The sequence below is a fragment of the Pristiophorus japonicus genome, chromosome 1 (assembly GCF_044704955.1).
Source record: "Pristiophorus japonicus isolate sPriJap1 chromosome 1, sPriJap1.hap1, whole genome shotgun sequence".
In the NCBI taxonomy this organism is placed as follows: Eukaryota; Metazoa; Chordata; class Chondrichthyes; family Pristiophoridae; genus Pristiophorus; species Pristiophorus japonicus.
This window is the reverse complement of record NC_091977.1, coordinates 1,313,044-1,329,689: the sequence shown is the minus strand read 5'-3', so window position 1 is coordinate 1,329,689 and position 16,646 is coordinate 1,313,044. Positions and strand designations below refer to the sequence as shown.

The 16,646-nt window shown below is 47.1% G+C and overlaps 1 protein-coding gene and 1 long non-coding RNA gene across 2 annotated transcripts in view; one reads left to right on the top strand and one right to left on the bottom strand.

Annotated features, from left to right (window-relative positions):
• Positions 1-15,894: 15,894 nt before the first annotated feature.
• The window catches only part of LOC139261914 (uncharacterized), a 76,299-nt gene continuing 75,547 nt past the window's right edge, over positions 15,895-16,646 (bottom strand). Inside the window, exon 3 of the long non-coding RNA XR_011592852.1 lies at positions 15,895-15,972. This is a non-coding gene — a long non-coding RNA (uncharacterized lncRNA). The remainder of the gene's footprint in view (positions 15,973-16,646) is intronic.
• LOC139273257 (uncharacterized) overlaps positions 16,364-16,646 on the top strand; it is a 37,381-nt gene continuing 37,098 nt past the window's right edge. The window contains exon 1 of the mRNA XM_070889956.1: positions 16,364-16,382. Coding sequence (XP_070746057.1) covers positions 16,364-16,382 — 19 coding nt within the window. The remainder of the gene's footprint in view (positions 16,383-16,646) is intronic.

Sequence of the window (16,646 nt, the reverse complement as noted above, 5' to 3'; positions counted from 1 at the left end):
ACCCCAGTGCTACTCTGCTCTGTTGCCTCCTGCCTTTTGCATTCTTTCTTGGGGTCCTGTTCATCTGCGCTCTCACCCACTCTAACTAGCTCAGAGCCCTCTCCTGTGTTCCGAATACTCCTTGCATTGAGGCACAGAGCTTTCAGGCTTGCCTTTTTATTACACTTTGACCCTTTACAATTTTGCTGTACAGTGGCCCTTTTTGGTTTTTGCCTTGGGTTTCTCTGCCCTCCACTTTTACTCATCTCCTTTCTGTCTTTTGCTTCTGTCTCCATTTTGTTTCCCTCTGTCTCCCTGCATTGGTTCCCATCCCCCTGCCATATAAGTTTAACTCCTTCCCAACAGCACTAGCAAACACTCCCCCTGGGACATTGGTTCCGGTCCTGCCCAGGTGCATACCGTCCGGTTTGTACTGGTCCCACCTCCCGCAGAACCGGTTCCAATGCCCCAGGAATTTGAATCCCTCCCTGCTGCACCACTGCTCAAGCCACGTATTCATCTGCGCTATTCTGCGATTCCTACTCTGACTAGCACGTGGCACTGGTAGCAATCCCGAGATTACTACTTTTGAGGTCCTACTTTTTAATTTAGCTCCTAGCTCCTTAAATTCATCTCGTAGGACCTCATCCCTTTTTTTACCTATGTCGTTAGTACCAATGTGCACCATGACAACTTGCTGTTCTCCCTCCCTTTTCAGAATGTCCTGCACCCGCTCCGAAACATCCTTGACCCTTGCACCAGGGAGGCAACATACCATCTTAGAGTCTCGGTTGCGGCCGCAGAAAAGCCTAACTATTCCCCTTGCAATTGAATGCCCTATCACTATTGCTCTCCCACTCTTTTTCCTGCCCTCCTGTGCAGCAGAGCCAGCCACGGTGCCATGAACTTGGCTGCTGCTGCCCTCCCCTGATGAGTCATTCCCCTCAACAGTACTCAAAGCAGTGTATTTGTTTTGCAGGGGGATGACAGCAGGGGACCCCTGCACTGCCTTCCTTGCACTGCTCTTCCTGCTGGTCTTCCATTCCCTAGCTGGCTGTGGACCCTTCACCTGCGGTAAGACCAACTCGCTACCCCATGGTATCTCCCACTGACCATCCAGTGTCCCCACCATCTACACTCAGTGTTCACCCGGGGACTGAGATACCCCATGGTATCTCCCACTGACATCCAGTGTCCCCACCTTCTACACTCAGTGTTCACCCGGGGACTGAGATACCCCATGGGGACTGTCTGTGAGCAGTGAGTTGGAGGGGAGGCTGAGCTGGGAGACAGATGGAAACCTGGTTTAGAGAAGGAGGAAAGGATCCAGCTTTCATTTGGGGGTTTTGTACCAGGGCGGAGAGTGAGACTGATGTTATTGGTGCTTCGGGGGGTACAAGTCGCTGTGTAACATTAACTGTGCTCTATATTAACATTAAACATCTTTCTGTCACTCAGTCGCAGACTCCGCACTCACTGACCCGTGTGTAGATCACACAGTCCTGGACCAGCCCTGGAGGAGCACGGATTGTGGTGAGACTCAGTGCATCGGAAGCTTTAAGTGTGATCAGGGTCTTGTCCAAGGATGGTACAGATTTAAAAGGTAACGTGAGGGGAAATGACAGATAAACTAGTCAATAAACCAGGAGTAAATGTAGAACTGAGAGCAACGTGTGAGATTAGGAAGCGGTTGTGTAGAGAGAGCGGGATTATCAGTCAGAGCAATGGGACAGGGAGTGGATACAGGGAAAGGGGAACAGCTTCTATCAGTTGATCGTTGCCACCAGTTCAGGGGCTGACTGTGTGATTGTTGTTTCAGTTCTGGCGGATGGAAGATTCCGGAGACTGCGGTCCCAGAATATCACTGCTCCACATACGGCCCAGGCTGGTTAAACGGTACTTTCAGACTTTATAATCTCAGATTTACATTCACTCTCCAGCACTGTTCACCTCGGTTACATTCTGCAATATTTATAATCCTCATTTCAGGAACTCATCCCACCGTGGGCCAGGGAGAAGTGACGAGGACAGAGTGTTTTAATGGTTATGGAAATCCCTGTCAGTGGACCCGGGAGATAAAGATCAAAAACTGCACCAGTTACTCCGTTTACCAGTTGAAGCCAGCACCCGCCTGTCAGTTGGCTTATTGCACAGGTACATTGCGCATTGTGAATGACCCAGAAGGGTGACTCTGGGATGTCCCGTGTCACCCACCCACAACAATAAGAAAGTTACACGGGGCGGGCCCCTCCTGTTGTAAGGGACACAACGGGTAAAGGACCTGAAACACAAAGTGGTCTTTTCACCAAAGCTCCAGGGAGCTGAATCAGACGCTGTTCTCTGTGTGTGTCGGACACTCTGTTCCCTGCGGGACCCACTGATGGCGATAGACCCCCAGTGTAGCACTGGGTACCCCATCCTCCCTCTCCAGGGTTTACAGGTCACGGGGAGTGGGATTGGGATATTCGGGGTTATAGAAAGACTGGTGTCTGGTATTCGGGCTCCAGTTGTAATGGTTGGAGTTTTCCGTTTGGAGTCTTATTGTCCTTTTAGGGATACCGTACTTGCCAGGATGATTTCCCACCACTGGAGTGGCATTTTCCCATTGGACAGAGAAAGTGAAAGAGTGTAAACAGCATTGAGTTTAGCTCAGACTGTCTAACTTAGTGATTAGAAACAAATCTTCTGTTATAGAAAACCTTCCCAGATGTACAGTTATGTAAGTAACTTCTCCTCATCCAAATTTTCTGGAATTGTTGTATTTATAATGTGATGTACTGCCAGAGATAAGAACATAAGGAATAGGAGCAGGAGTACGCCATTTGGCCCTTCGAACCTGCTCCGCCATTTAATATGATCATGGCTGATCCGATCATGGACTCAGGTCTATTTCCCCACCCACTCCCCATAACCCCTTATCCTCTTATCGGTTAAGAAACTGTCGATCTCTGTCTTAAATTTATTCAATGACCCAGCTTCCACAGCTCTCTGAAGCAGCGGATTCCACAGATTTACAACTCATCTCAGTTTTAAATGAGCGGCCCCATATTCTAAGATTATACCCCCTAGTTCTAGTCTCCCCTATCAGTAGAAACATTGGTCTCAAAATTGGCCCACCCCTTTTTTTGACGCATTCACCGGAGATGTGCCGTTTTTCTACGTTGAAACGTGCTCCGACAAAATTGCTCCCCACTTTGGCCGCTGTCTGGCCTCTCCAGGGTCTTCGCGCAGCTTGGCCAGTTGAGTCAGGGGCGAAGCCAGCGTCCCGCGCTGAAAACACTGTCTGCATATGCACAGTGGATCCTCGCCCCCAGCATCTCAGTGTGTTGCTGCAGCATGGGACCCGATCATCATCATCATCATACCGACTGCTGGAATCCCCAGCCTCTCAGTGTGTTGCTGCAGTGTGAGACCTGATCATCATCATCATACTGACTGCTGGAATCCCCAGCCTCTCAGTGTGTTGCTGCAGTGTGGGACCTGATCATCATCATCATACCGACTGCTGGAATCCCCAGCCTCTCAGTGTGTTGCTGCAGTGTGGGACCTGATCATCATCATCATACCGACTGCTGGAATCCCCAGCCTCTCAGTGTGTTGCTGCAGTGTGGGACCTGATCATCATCATCATACCGACTGCTGGAATCCCCAGCCTCTCAGTGTGTTGCTGCAGTGTGGGACCTGATCATCATCATCATCATACCGACTGCTGGAATCCCCAGCCTCTCAGTGTGTTGCTGCAGTGTGGGACCTGATCATCATCATCATACCGACTGCTGGAATCCCCAGCCTCTCAGTGTGTTGCTGCAGTGTGGGACCTGATCATCATCATCATCATACTGACTGCTGGAATCCCCAGCCTCTCAGTGTGTTGCTGCAGTGTGAGACCCGATCATCATCATCATCATACCGACTGCTGGCATCCCCAGCCTCTCAGTGTGTTGCTGCAGTGTGAGACCTAGAAATATAGAAACATAGAAAATAGGTGCAGGAGTAGGCCATTCGGCCCTTCGAGCCTGCACCGCCATTCAATGAGTTCATGGCTGAACATGCAACTTCAGTACCCCATTCCTGCTTTCTCACCATACCCCTTGATTCCCCGAGTAGTAAGGACTTCATCTAACTCCTTTTTGAATATATTTAGTGAATTGGCCTCAACAACTTTCTGTGGTAGAGAATTCCACAGGTTCACCACTCTCTGGGTGAAGAAATTCCTCCTCATCTCGGTCCTAAATGGCTTCCCCCTTATCCTTAGACTGTGTCCCCTGGTTCTGGACTTCCCCAACATTGGGAACATTCTTCCTGCATCTAACCTGTCTAACCCCGTCAGAATTTTAAATGTTTCTATGAGGTCCCCTCTCATTCTTCTGAACTCCAGTGAATACAAGCCCAGTTGATCCAGTCTTTCTTGATAGGTCAGTCCCGCCATCCCGGGAATCAGTCTGGTGAACCTTCGCTGCACTCCCTCAATAGCAAGAATGTCCTTCCTCAGGTTAGGAGACCAAAACTGTACACAATACTCCAGGTGTGGCCTCACCAAGGCCCTGTACAATTGTAGCAACACCTCCCTGCCCTTGTACTCAAATCCCTTCGCTATGATGGCCAACATGCCATTTGCTTTCTTAACCGCCTGCTGTACCTGCATGCCAACCTTCAATGACTGATGTACCATGACACCCAGGTCTCTTTGCACCTGCCCTTTTCCTAATCTGTCACCATTCAGATAATAGTCTGTCTCTCTGTTTTTACCACCAAAGTGGATAACCTCACATTTATCCACATTATACTTCATCTGCCATGCATTTGCCCACTCACCTAACCTATCCAAGTCGCTCTGCAGCCTCATAGAATCCTCCTTGCAGCTCACACTGCCACCCAACTTAGTGTCATCCGCAAATTTGGAGATACTACATTTAATCCCCTCGTCTAAATCATTAATGTACAGTGTAAACAGCTGGGGCCCCAGCACAGAACCTTGCGGTACCCCACTAGTCACTGCCTGCCATTCTGAAAAGTCCCCATTTACTCCTACTCTTTGCTTCCTGTCTGACAACCAGTTCTCAATCCATGTCAGCACACGACCCCCAATCCCATGTGCTTTAACTTTGCACATTAATCTCTTGTGTGGGACCTTGTCGAAAGCCTTCTGAAAGTCCAAATATACCACATCAACTGGTTCTCCCTTGTCCACTCTACTGGAAACATCCTCAAAAAATTCCAGAAGATTTGTCAAGCATGATTTCCCTTTCACAAATCCATGCTGACTTGGACCTATCATATTACCTCTTTCCAAATGCACTGCGATGACATCCTTAATAATTGATTCCATCATTTTACCCACGACCGATGTCAGGCTGACCGTCTGTAATTCCCTGTTTTCTCTCTCCCTCCTTTTTTAAAAAGTGGGGTTACATTGGCTACCCTCCACTCCATAGGAACTGATCCAGAGTCAATGGAATGTTGGAAAATGACTGTCAATGCATCCACTATTTCCAAGGCCACCTCCTTAAGTACTCTGGGATGCAGTCCATCAGGCCCTGGGGATTTATCGGCCTTCATTCCCATCAATTTCCCCAACACAATTTCCCGACTAATAAGGATTTCCCTCAGTTCCTCCTCCTTACTAGACCCTCCGACCCCTTTTATATCCGGAAGGTTGTTTGTGTCCTCCTCAGTGAATACCGAACCAAAGTACTTGTTCAATTGGTCCGCCATTTCTTTGTTCCCCGTTATGACTGCCCCTGATTCTGACTGCAGGGGACCTACGTTTGTCTTTACTAACCTTTTTCTCTTTACATATCTATGGAAACTTTTGCAATCCGTCTTAATGTTCCCTGCAAGCTTCTTCTCGTACTCCATTTTCCCTGCCCTAATCAAACCCTTTGTCCTCCTCTGCTGAGTTCTAAATTTCTCCCAGTCCCCGGGTTCTCTGCTATTTCTGGCCAATTTGTATGCCACTTCCTTGGCTTTAATGCTATCCCTGATTTCCCTTGTACACTGTATATTAATGATCATCATCATCATCATACTGACTGCTGGAATCCCCAGCCTCTCAGTGTGTTGCTGCAGTGTGGGACCTGATCATCATCATCATCATACCGACTGCTGGAATCCCCAGCCTCTCAGTGTGTTGCTGCAGTGTGGGACCTGATCATCATCATCATACCGACTGCTGGAATCCCCAGCCTCTCAGTGTGTTGCTGCAGTGTGGGACCTGATCATCATCATCATCATACCGACTGCTGGAATCCCCAGCCTCTCAGTGTGTTGCTGCAGTGTGGGACCTGATCATCATCATCATACCGACTGCTGGAATCCCCAGCCTCTCAGTGTGTTGCTGCAGTGTGGGACTGGCTCTCCCTATCCCTCTCTACCTGTATCTCTCGCCCTGTCCATCTCTCCCTGTCTCTCTCTCTCTGTCCTTCTCTCCCTGACCCTCTCTACCTATCTGTCTCGCCCTGTCCCTCTCTCCCTGTCTCTCACTCTCTGTCCCTCTTTCTCTCTCCCTCGCTCTCTGTCCCTCTCTCTCTGTCCTTCCCTCTCTCCCTGTCTCTCTCTCTCCCTGTCCCTCTCTCTCTGTCCCTCTCTCTCTGTCCCTCTCTCCCTGTCCCTCTCTCCCTGTCCCTCTCTCTCTCTGTCCCTCTCTCTCTGTCCTTCCCTCTCTCCCTGTCTCTCTCTCTCTGTCCCTCTCTCTCTGTCCCTCTCTCCATCTGTCCCTCTCTCCCTCTCCCCTTCTCTGTCCCTCTATCTCTCCATCTCTCTCCTCTCTCCCTCGCTTCTTCTCTCCCTCTGTCCCTCTCCCTCCCTCTTTCTGTATCTGTCCTTCTCTCCCTGTCCCTCACTCTGTCGGTTGTGTATTGCTCTGGTACATTAAATGTATGATAAGTACAATGGTGCAACACAGGTGGGAGACCTGAAAGTACCTGCACGAGGCAGTATAAAAGGCTGCCCACCACACCTGTGGAGCACTCTGGAGCTGTTCAATAAAGGACTAAGGTCACAGCAGTTAGATCAACACCAGACCGTGTGGAGTCAGTGATTTGCGTGTTACATACACCACACTGTCCCTCTCTTTGTATCTCTCCATTTTTCTGTATTTCTATCTCTCTCTCCCCTGTCGCTCTCTGTCCTCCTCTCTCTCCCTCTCACTGTCTCTGTCTCTCTCTTTTATTCTCTCATTCCCTGTCTCAACTCTGACCATTTCTCTCTCTATCTCTCTCTCTTTCTGTCTCTGTGTATCTATCTGTCGCTGAATCTCTCTGTACCTCTCACGTTCTCTGTCCTTTCTCTTTATCTCCCTCTCCCTCTGACCCTTGCCTCATCTATCTGTGTCTCTCTGTCTCTCTCCCTCTATCTTTCCCTCTCTCTCACTGTCCATCCCTGTCTGTACGACTCTGCCTGTTCCAATCTGTCTTTCGCTCTCTCTCAGTTCCTATTTTTATCTCTCTCTTTCTCTCTCTCTCTCAGTTCCTATTTCTCTCTCTCTCTCTCTCTCTCTTTCTCTGTCCCATCTCTCTCTTGCCCTCTCAGCCCCTCTCTCCCATATATCCCAATGAGAAGGAAAGACTGTAAGAGAAGGGATAACCATCCGTGGCTAACTAAGGAAATAAGGGATAGTATCAAATTTAAAAGAATGGCATACAATTAGGCCAAGACTAGTGGGAGGCCAGAAAATTGGGAAACTTTTAAAAGTCAGCAAAGAACTATAAAAATAATGAAGAGAGGAAAGATAGATAATGAAAGTAAATTAGCATGAAATATAAAAACAGATAGTAAGAGTTTCTTTAGGTACATAAAAAGGAAAAGAGTGGCTAAAGTAAATGTTGGTTCACTAGAGGATGAGACTGGGGAATTAATAATGGAGAACAGGGAAATGGCAGAGATTTTGAACAAATATTTTGTATCAGTCTTCACGGTAGAAGACTAAAAACATCTCAATAGTGGATAATCAAGGAGCTATAGGGAGGGAGGAGCTTAATACCTAAATCTGTCGTTGGGAAAATGCTGGAGTCCATTATTAAGGAAGCAGTAGCAGGACATTTGGAAAAACATGATTCAATCAAGCAGAGTCAGCATGGTTTTATGAAAGGGAAATCATGTTTGACAAATTTGCTGAGATCTTTGAGGATGTAACGAACAGGATGGATAAGGGGAAATCAGTGGATGTGGTGTATTTAGATTTCCTGAAGACATTTGACAAGGTGCCACATAAAAGGTTACTGTACAAGATAAAAGTTCATGGGGTTGGGGGTAATATATTAGCATGGATAGAAGATTGGCTAACTAACAGAAAATAGAGAGTCGGGATAAATGGGTCATTTGTCATGGTGGCAACCAGTAACTAGTGGGGTGCCGCAGGGATCAGTGCTGGGGCCCCAACTATTTACAATCTATATTAACAACCTGGATGAAGGGATCGAGTGTAATGTAGCCAAGTTTGCTGATGATACAAAGATGGGTGAGAAAGCAAATTGTGAGGTGGACACAAAAAATCTGCAAAAGGATATAGACAGGCTAAATGAGTGGGCAAAAATTTGGCAGATGGAGTATAATGTGGGAAAATGTGAGGTTATCCACTTTGGCAGAAATAATAGAAAAACAAATTATAATATAAATGAAGAAAGATTGCAAAGTGCTGCAGTACAGAGAGACCTGTGCGTACTTGTGCACTAAACACAAAATGTGAGTATGCAGGTACAGCAAGTAGTCAGGAAGGCAAATGGAACGTTGGCATTTATTGCAAGGGGGATGGAGTATAAAAGCAGAGAAGACCTGCTACAACTGTACAGGGTATTGGTGAGGTCACACCTATCGTACTGCGTACAGTTTTGGTCTCCATATTTATGGACGGATATACTTGCATTGGAGGCTGTTCAGAGAAGGTTCACTAGGTTGATTCCGGAGATGAGGGGGTTATCTTATGAAGATAGGTTGAGTAAGTTGGGCCTGTACTCACTGGAGTTCAGAAGAACCATATAAGATAATGAGGGGGCTCGACAAAGTGGATGCTGAGAGGATATTTCCTCATAGGCCGCCCATTTAAAACTGAGATGAAGAGGAATTTCTTCTCTCAGAGGTTTGTAAATCCCTGCCCCAGACAGCCGTGGAGGTTGGGTCATTGAATATATTTAAGGAGGAGATAGACATTTTTTTGAACGATAAGGGAATAAGGAGTTATGGGGAGCGGGTGGGTAAGTGGAACTGAGTCCATGATCGGATCAGCCATAAATGGCGGAGCAGGCTCAAGAGGCCAAATGGCCTACTCCTGCTCCTATGTCTTATGTTCTTATGTTCTCTGTCATTCTTGGTCCTTTTCTCTCTTTCTCTGTTCCGCTGTCTTTTTCTGTCTCTCTCTCCCTGTCTCTTTCTCTGCCACTCTCTGTATCACTCTCTCTCTCTTCTCTCTCTTTGTCGCTCTCTCTCACTGTGTGTGTGTGTCTTTCTCTCTGTCCCTCTCTGTGTCCTTCACTCTGTGTCCCTCTCTCTCTGTCCCTCTCTCTCGCTCTCTCTCTGTCTGCCTGTCTGTGTGTGTGTGTGTCTCTCTCTCTATCCGTGTCTCTGTTTGTCTCTCTCTCTCTGTCGCTCTCTCTCTCTGTCTTTCTCTCTGTCTCTCTCTCGATCTCTCTCACTCTCTTTCTCTCTGTCTTTCTCTCTGTCTCTCTCTCGATCTCTCTCACTCTCTTTCTCTCTGTCTCTCTCTCTCTGTCTCTCTCTCTCTCTTTGACTTTCTCTCGGTCTCTCTCTCGTTCTCTCACTCTGTGTTTCTCTGTTTGTCTCGCTCGCGCTCTCTTTCTCTCTGCTTCTCCCTCTCTCTCTCTCTCTCTCTCTCACTCTCTCTTTCTCTCTGTGTCCCACTCTCTTTTAGTCTCTGTCCTTCTCTCTAGCTCTCCACGACTGTCTGTCTGTCAATCTCTCTGTCTCCATTGCTCTCCATCAATCTTTATCTCTGTCCTCTCTCTCTCTCTCTCTCTCTCTCTTTGTCGCTCTCTCTCCCTGTCTGTGTGTTTGCGTCTTTCTCTCTGCCCCTCTCTCTGTGTCCTTCACTCTTTGTCCCTCTCTCTCTGTCCTCTTTCTCTCTCTCTCTCTAACTCTAACTGTATCTCTATCTGTCTGTCTCTCCCTCTCTCGCTCTGCTCCGTTCCCTCTCTCTGACCCTCTCAATGTTACTTTCCAACTCACTCTCAGCCACCGCATGCCCGAGGCCTGGTCCCCGATAGATTCCTCAATCTCCACCACCCCCCACATCCCCAACTTGCTGATTCTGTCAATGCCCGTGAGTTACCACCAGGACAAAAGGAAGTTACATAGTCCCACACTGGGCCCATTGTCAGTTCAGAGTCTGCCGGATAGAGGCACCCTTTTTGACGAACCGATTTGAATGTGGTTTGCTGTGTGCTGGAGGTGAAATAATGTTGGCCTTTACAAAGTGTGAGGTTGTTGTGTTTGTCAGAGACTGAGAACAATGATCTGTTCATATCATATCACAGGTCGGATCTCCAAAAGGCCACAGGAGCACATTGACCAACATATGCAAATGACAGTGAGGAGAGAGAGCTCTTTGGAATATAGGAACAAGAGGAAGTTGTTCAGGCCCTCGAGCCTGCTCTGCCATTCACCTGGGTCACTGCTGATCTGTACCCTAACTCCATCTACCTACCTTGGTTCCGTGTCCCTTAATACCCTTACCAACAAAACCGATCAAGCTCAGTTTTGACATTTTTAATTGACCCCCAGCCTCAACAACTTTCTGGGGAGAGAGATCCAGATTTAGATCCTCCATTAATCTACTTTACTCCAGGGAATATGTCTGGTTTATGCAACCGTGAGCCATCAGTTGCTGCAAGAAGCTTGCGATTACTAAGGGTATAGTAATCTAGTGGTTATATCACTGAGCTATCCATCCCACCATGGCAGTCAATTAGAAAAATCTGGATATGAAAATCCTGGTGTCAATAAAGGTGACTGGCCCATTCCTGACATGGGAGGGATTTATTCTGTGAGTATTCTCTTTCTAACACTCAGTGTCCATGAAAGTATAATGTGGATAAATGTGAGGTTATCCACTTTGGTGGTAAAAACAGAGAGACAGACTATTATCTGAATGGTGACAGATTAGGAAAAGGGAAGGTGCAACGAGACCTGGGTGTCATGGTACATCAGTCATTGAAGGTTGGCATGCAGGTACAGCAGGCGGTTAAGAAAGCAAATGGCATGTTGGCCTTCATAGCGAGGGGATTTGAATACAGGGGCAGGGAGGTGTTGCTACAGTTGTACAGGGCCTTGGTGAGGCCACACCTGGAGTATTGTGTACAGTTTTGGTCTCCTAACTTGAGGAAGGACATTCTTGCTATTGAGGGAGTGCAGCGAAGGTTCACCAGACTGATTCCCGGGATGGCGGGACTGACCTATCAAGAAAGATTGGATCAATTGGGCTTGTATTCACTGGAGTTCAGAAGAATGAGAGGGGACCTCATAGAAACGTTTAAAATTCTGACGGGTTTAGACAGGTTAGATGCAGAAAGAATGTTCCCAATGTTGGGGAAGTCCAGAACCAGGGGTCACAGTCTGAGGATAAGGGGTAAGCCATTTAGGACCGAGATGAGGAGAAACTTCTTCACCCAGAGAGTGGTGAACCTGTGGAATTCTCTACCACAGAAAGTAGTTGAGGCCAATTCACTAAATATATTCAAAAGGGAGTTAGATGAAGTCCTTACTACTCGGGGGATCAAGGGTTATGGCGAGAAAGCAGGAAGGGGGTACTGAAGTTTCATGTTCAGCCATGAACTCATTGAATGGCGGTGCAGGCTAGAAGGGCTGAATGGCCTGCTCCTGCACCTATTTTCTATGTTTCTATGTTTCTATACACCTGGAACCATCAGGGCAACACCTCCCACAAGTTTCACTGCAAGTCACACCCCATCCTGACTTGGAAATATATCGCCGTTCCTTCATCGTCGCTGGGTCAAAATCCTGAAACTCCCTCCCTAACAGCACTGTGGGAGCACCTTCACCACACGGACTGCAGCGGTTCACGAAGGCGGCTCACCAGTATCTCCAAATTTGCGGATGGCACTAAGTTGGGTGGCAGTGTGAGCTGCGAGGAGGATGTTATGAAGCTGCAGAGTGACTTGGATAGGTTAGGTGAGTGGGAAAATGCATGGCAGATGAAGTATAATGTGGATAAATGTGAGGTTATCCACTTTGGTGGTAAAAACAGAGAGATAGACTATTATCTGAATGGTGACAGATTAGGAAAAGGGGAGGTGCAACGAGACCTGGGTGTCATGGTACATCAGTCATTGAAGGTTGGCATGCAGGTCCAGCAGGCGGTTAAGAAAGCAAATGGCATGTTGGCCTTCATAGCGATGGGATTTGAGTACAGGGGCAGGGAGGTGTTGTTACAGTTGTACAGGGCCTTGGTGAGGCCACACCTGGAGTATTGTGTACAGTTTTGGTCTCCTAACTTGAGGAAGGACATTCTTGCTATTGAGGGAGTGTAGCGAAGGTTCACCAGACTGATTCCCGGGATGGCGGGACTGACATATCAAAAAAGACTGGATCAACTGGGCTTGTATTCACTGGAGTTCAGAAGAATGAGAGGGCACCTCATAGAAACGTTTAAAGTTCTGATTGTTTTAGACAGGTTAGATGCAGGAAGAATGTTCCCAATGTTGGGGAAGTCCAGAACCAGGGGTCACAGTCTAAGGATAAGGGATAAGCCATTTAGGACCAAGATGAGGAGAAACTTCTTCACCCAGAGAGTGGTGAACCTGTGGAATTCTCTACCACAGAAAGTTGTTGAGGCCAATTCACTAAATATATTCAAAAAGGAGTTAGATGTGGTCCTTACTACTAGGGGGATCAAGGGGTATGGCGAGAAAGCAGGAATGGGGTACTGAAGTTACATGTTCAGCCATGAACTCATTGAATGGCGGTGCAGGCTCGAAGGGCCGAATGGCCTACTCCTGCACCTATTTTCTATGTTTCTATGTTTCTCAAGGGGCAATTAGGGATGGGCAATAAATGCAGGCCTTGGCAATGATGCCCACATCCCATAAATGAATAAAAAAGAATAGACAGCCCATTCCCCAACACTGACAATAACATGCTCAGACCCTCCCAAGTCCCAATACACATCATTCCCCAATACTGACCATAACATGCTCAGACTCTCCCCAGTCCCAATACACACCATTCCCCAATACTGACCATAACATGCTCAGACTCTCCCCAGTCCCAATGCACACCATTCCCCAATACTGACCATAACATGCTCAGACTCTCCCCAGTCCCAATACACACCATTCCCCAATACTGACCATAACATGCTCAGACTCTCCCCAGTCCCAATGCACACCATTCCCCAATATTGACCATAACATGCTCAGACCCTCCCTAGTCCCAATACAGCCCATTCCCCAATACTGACCATAACATGCTCAGACCCTCCCCAGTCCCAATACACACCATTCCCCAATATTGACCATAACATGCTCAGACCCTCCCCAGTTCCAATACACACAGAGACTCTTCCCCAATACTGACCATAACATGCTCAGACCCTCCCCAGTCCCAATACACACCATTCCCCAATACTGACCATAATATGCTCAGACCCTCCCCAGTCCCAATACACGCACAGACCATTCCCCAATACTGACCATAACATGCTCAGACCCCCCCCCCCAGTCCCAATACACACCATTCCTCAATACTGACCATAACATGCTCAGACCCCCCCCCCCCCCAGTCCCAATACACACCATTCCCCAATACTGACCATAACATGCTCAGATCTCCCCAGTCCCACTGTCCCTACACGCTTCATGCTGGGCAGCTGAAGACAAGTTCTGTTACAGGAGCAATGCCCAACTGGGGTTACCATGGGCCCAGAGAGATGTTCATTTATTCGACTATCTCAGGTCCTTTCACTGAAAGTCTTTCATTTGCATGGTTTCTACCACATTGTAGATCATTGATCAACAATACGGTTTAAGCCAACCAGCACTGACGTCAGTCATACGTGAATCTGATGTGATGGGTGGTTATATCAGCTGTCACTGAGCCTGACGTTGCTCACAGCAGGCTGGACCTGGGACTGAGAAGGTTGCAGGTGATCAGAACTCTCTGCATCTCACACAGAGACACCGCTTTTGGAGACTCTGGTAAGCAGTCGGGTATGAATGGGCTTCTACACCAGCTCAGGGGTTTGTCACTTGCTAAGTAGGGATTCAGGTGTGTACCTCTTGCCCTGTCCCGATACAGGGCTCAGTAATGGAGGGGGTCTACACAGGGAGACTGGATCGAGAGACAAGGTTTATCAAGGACATGTAAGGAGGTGGAGCTCACCTCTGTCTGTAGGGTCCCAGTGAGGGAGAGATAGAGCTCACCTCTGTGTGTAGGGTCCCAGTGAGGGAGAGAGATAGAGCTCACCTCAGTCTGTAGGGTCCCATTGAGGGAGAGAGGGAGAGCTCACCTCTGTCTGTAGGGTCCCAGTGAGGGAGAGAGGGAGAGCTCACCTCTGTCTGTAGGGACCCAGTGAAGGAGAGAGATAGAGCTCACCTCTGTCTGTAGGGTCCCAGTAAGGGAGAGAGGGAGAGCTCACCTCTGGCTGTCGGTTCCCAGTGAGGGAGAGAGATAGAGCTCACCTCTGTCTGTAGGGTCCCAGTGAGGGAGTGAGGTGGAACTCTGATTATAAATTGATATACCCACTGATTCCTGTCCAACTCCCTATTTAAAGTTCCCTCGGACCCCACTATCCCCTCAACTCTCTCCAATAATAATTCCCTGTGTTTACTTCCAGAATATCCACCAGTACGATGAGGACTCTGCTGCTGATTCTGGGTTACCTGAGTAAGTCATTGTCATTATAAACAAACTGCACCGTGTTTATTTAATGTCTTTATGTAGAGAAACCTCCCAAAGTTCTTCTGGTTTGTGATTTTCATCAGGGCAGTTTTAGGGCTGTGACAGGGATGGAAATCTGAGTTGGGAGATTCAAACATGGTCACATTGAAATTCTTACATTCCTATTATTTATACTTTTAATTATTGATCAGATTTAAAACCTATGGATGTGTGATAGGTATTCCATCATTTCTGTGTGCAGTTTTGGTCTCCATATTACACAAAAAGGATGTAGAGGCACTGGAGCGGGTGCGATAAAGGATTGACAAGATGATACCAGAACTGTGATGTTATAACTCCCAGGAAAGACTGAACTGGTGGGGGCTCTTTTCTCTGGAAAGGAGAAGGCTGAAGGGGGGAACCTGATACAGGTCTTTAAAATGAATGCGATAAACGTATCGGAGATGTTTCCACTTATGGGCGAGACGAGATCTCGGGAGCCATCAATATAAGATCGTCACTAATAAATCCAGTGGGGTATTTGGGAAAACTTCTTTACCCAGAGAGTGGTGAGAATGTGGAGCTCGTCACCACACAGAGAGGCTGAGGCGAGAGGCAGAGATTATTCACGGCTGAGCTCGATGAGCACACAGAGGGAAAGGAATAGAAGGAGATGTTGATAGGGTTCGATGTAGATGGGTGGGAGGAGGCTCGTGGGGAACATAAACAGCGTTAGGACCAGTTCGGCAAAATGGCCTCTTTCTGTGCCGTACATACACAATATTACACATACTCTTAATTACTGAACAGATGTAAACATTCAGCATTTTAATATATCATTAATATTGCCATTACAGATTGCTAGTATTTATTATGGATTTGTAATGGGCTTTAATATTTGCATTATTGATCTTATCTATTGGGGGAAAATTGCCGATGGAGGCTTCTCACGGGCGGACGCCTCCGACCGAAATTCTTTTTATGAAAATACCTGGTGGTCCCGGAGGAACGTAGACTTGTGCTCAGTCCGGCGTACGGGAACATGCCTTTCAGGATCGTATGTGTATCCTGGGATCACGCGGGCCTGGACCACCAACCGCAATGTCGTATTCTCGTGCATAGTAATGGGAGCTCCGAGCTCAGTTACTGTCAGTGAGAATATCATAAAAATCAAATGAAACTCCGACATAAATAAAGAAAACACTTCATTTTTTAAGTTAATATAAATTGCATTAAATTAAATGTTTGAGAGAAAACTTTAGTTTTGTGAATTAAAAAAAATGTTTTAATAGTGTTCAAAATAAACTTCCCTTCATAGACAGGTTTTTAAATATAAAAATAAGAACAGAAGAAATAGGAGCAGGAGTAGGCCGTCTGGCTCCTCGAGTCTGCTCCGCCATTCAATAAGGTCATGGCTGATCTGATCTTGGCTTCCCTGCCTGCTCCCCGTAACCCTTGACTGCCTTATGCCCTTACAAGTAATGACATATATTATTTTCTCTGTCTTAAAACTCTTACGCTGGTAAAAGTAGGCTATATGTCTGCTTTTACCAGGTGTAAGAGTTTGAAGGACATTCGCTGGGCAAGAGTTGGGCAAATAGCTCCCATCTCTGCTCCGCGGATGTCCTTCTCCCGGGGATGCGTTGCACGCTGGGAACCAGCGTTGGCGAAGTCTCTTTGTGTGTGCACGTCGTACTCACCTGGAGAGGCCGCAATTTTCGGTTCATTATGTATTTATAATATATCTTTAATATTTGTAATATCGATTCATATTTATTATGTATTTGTAATATATCTAATTTTTGAATTATTGATTGATA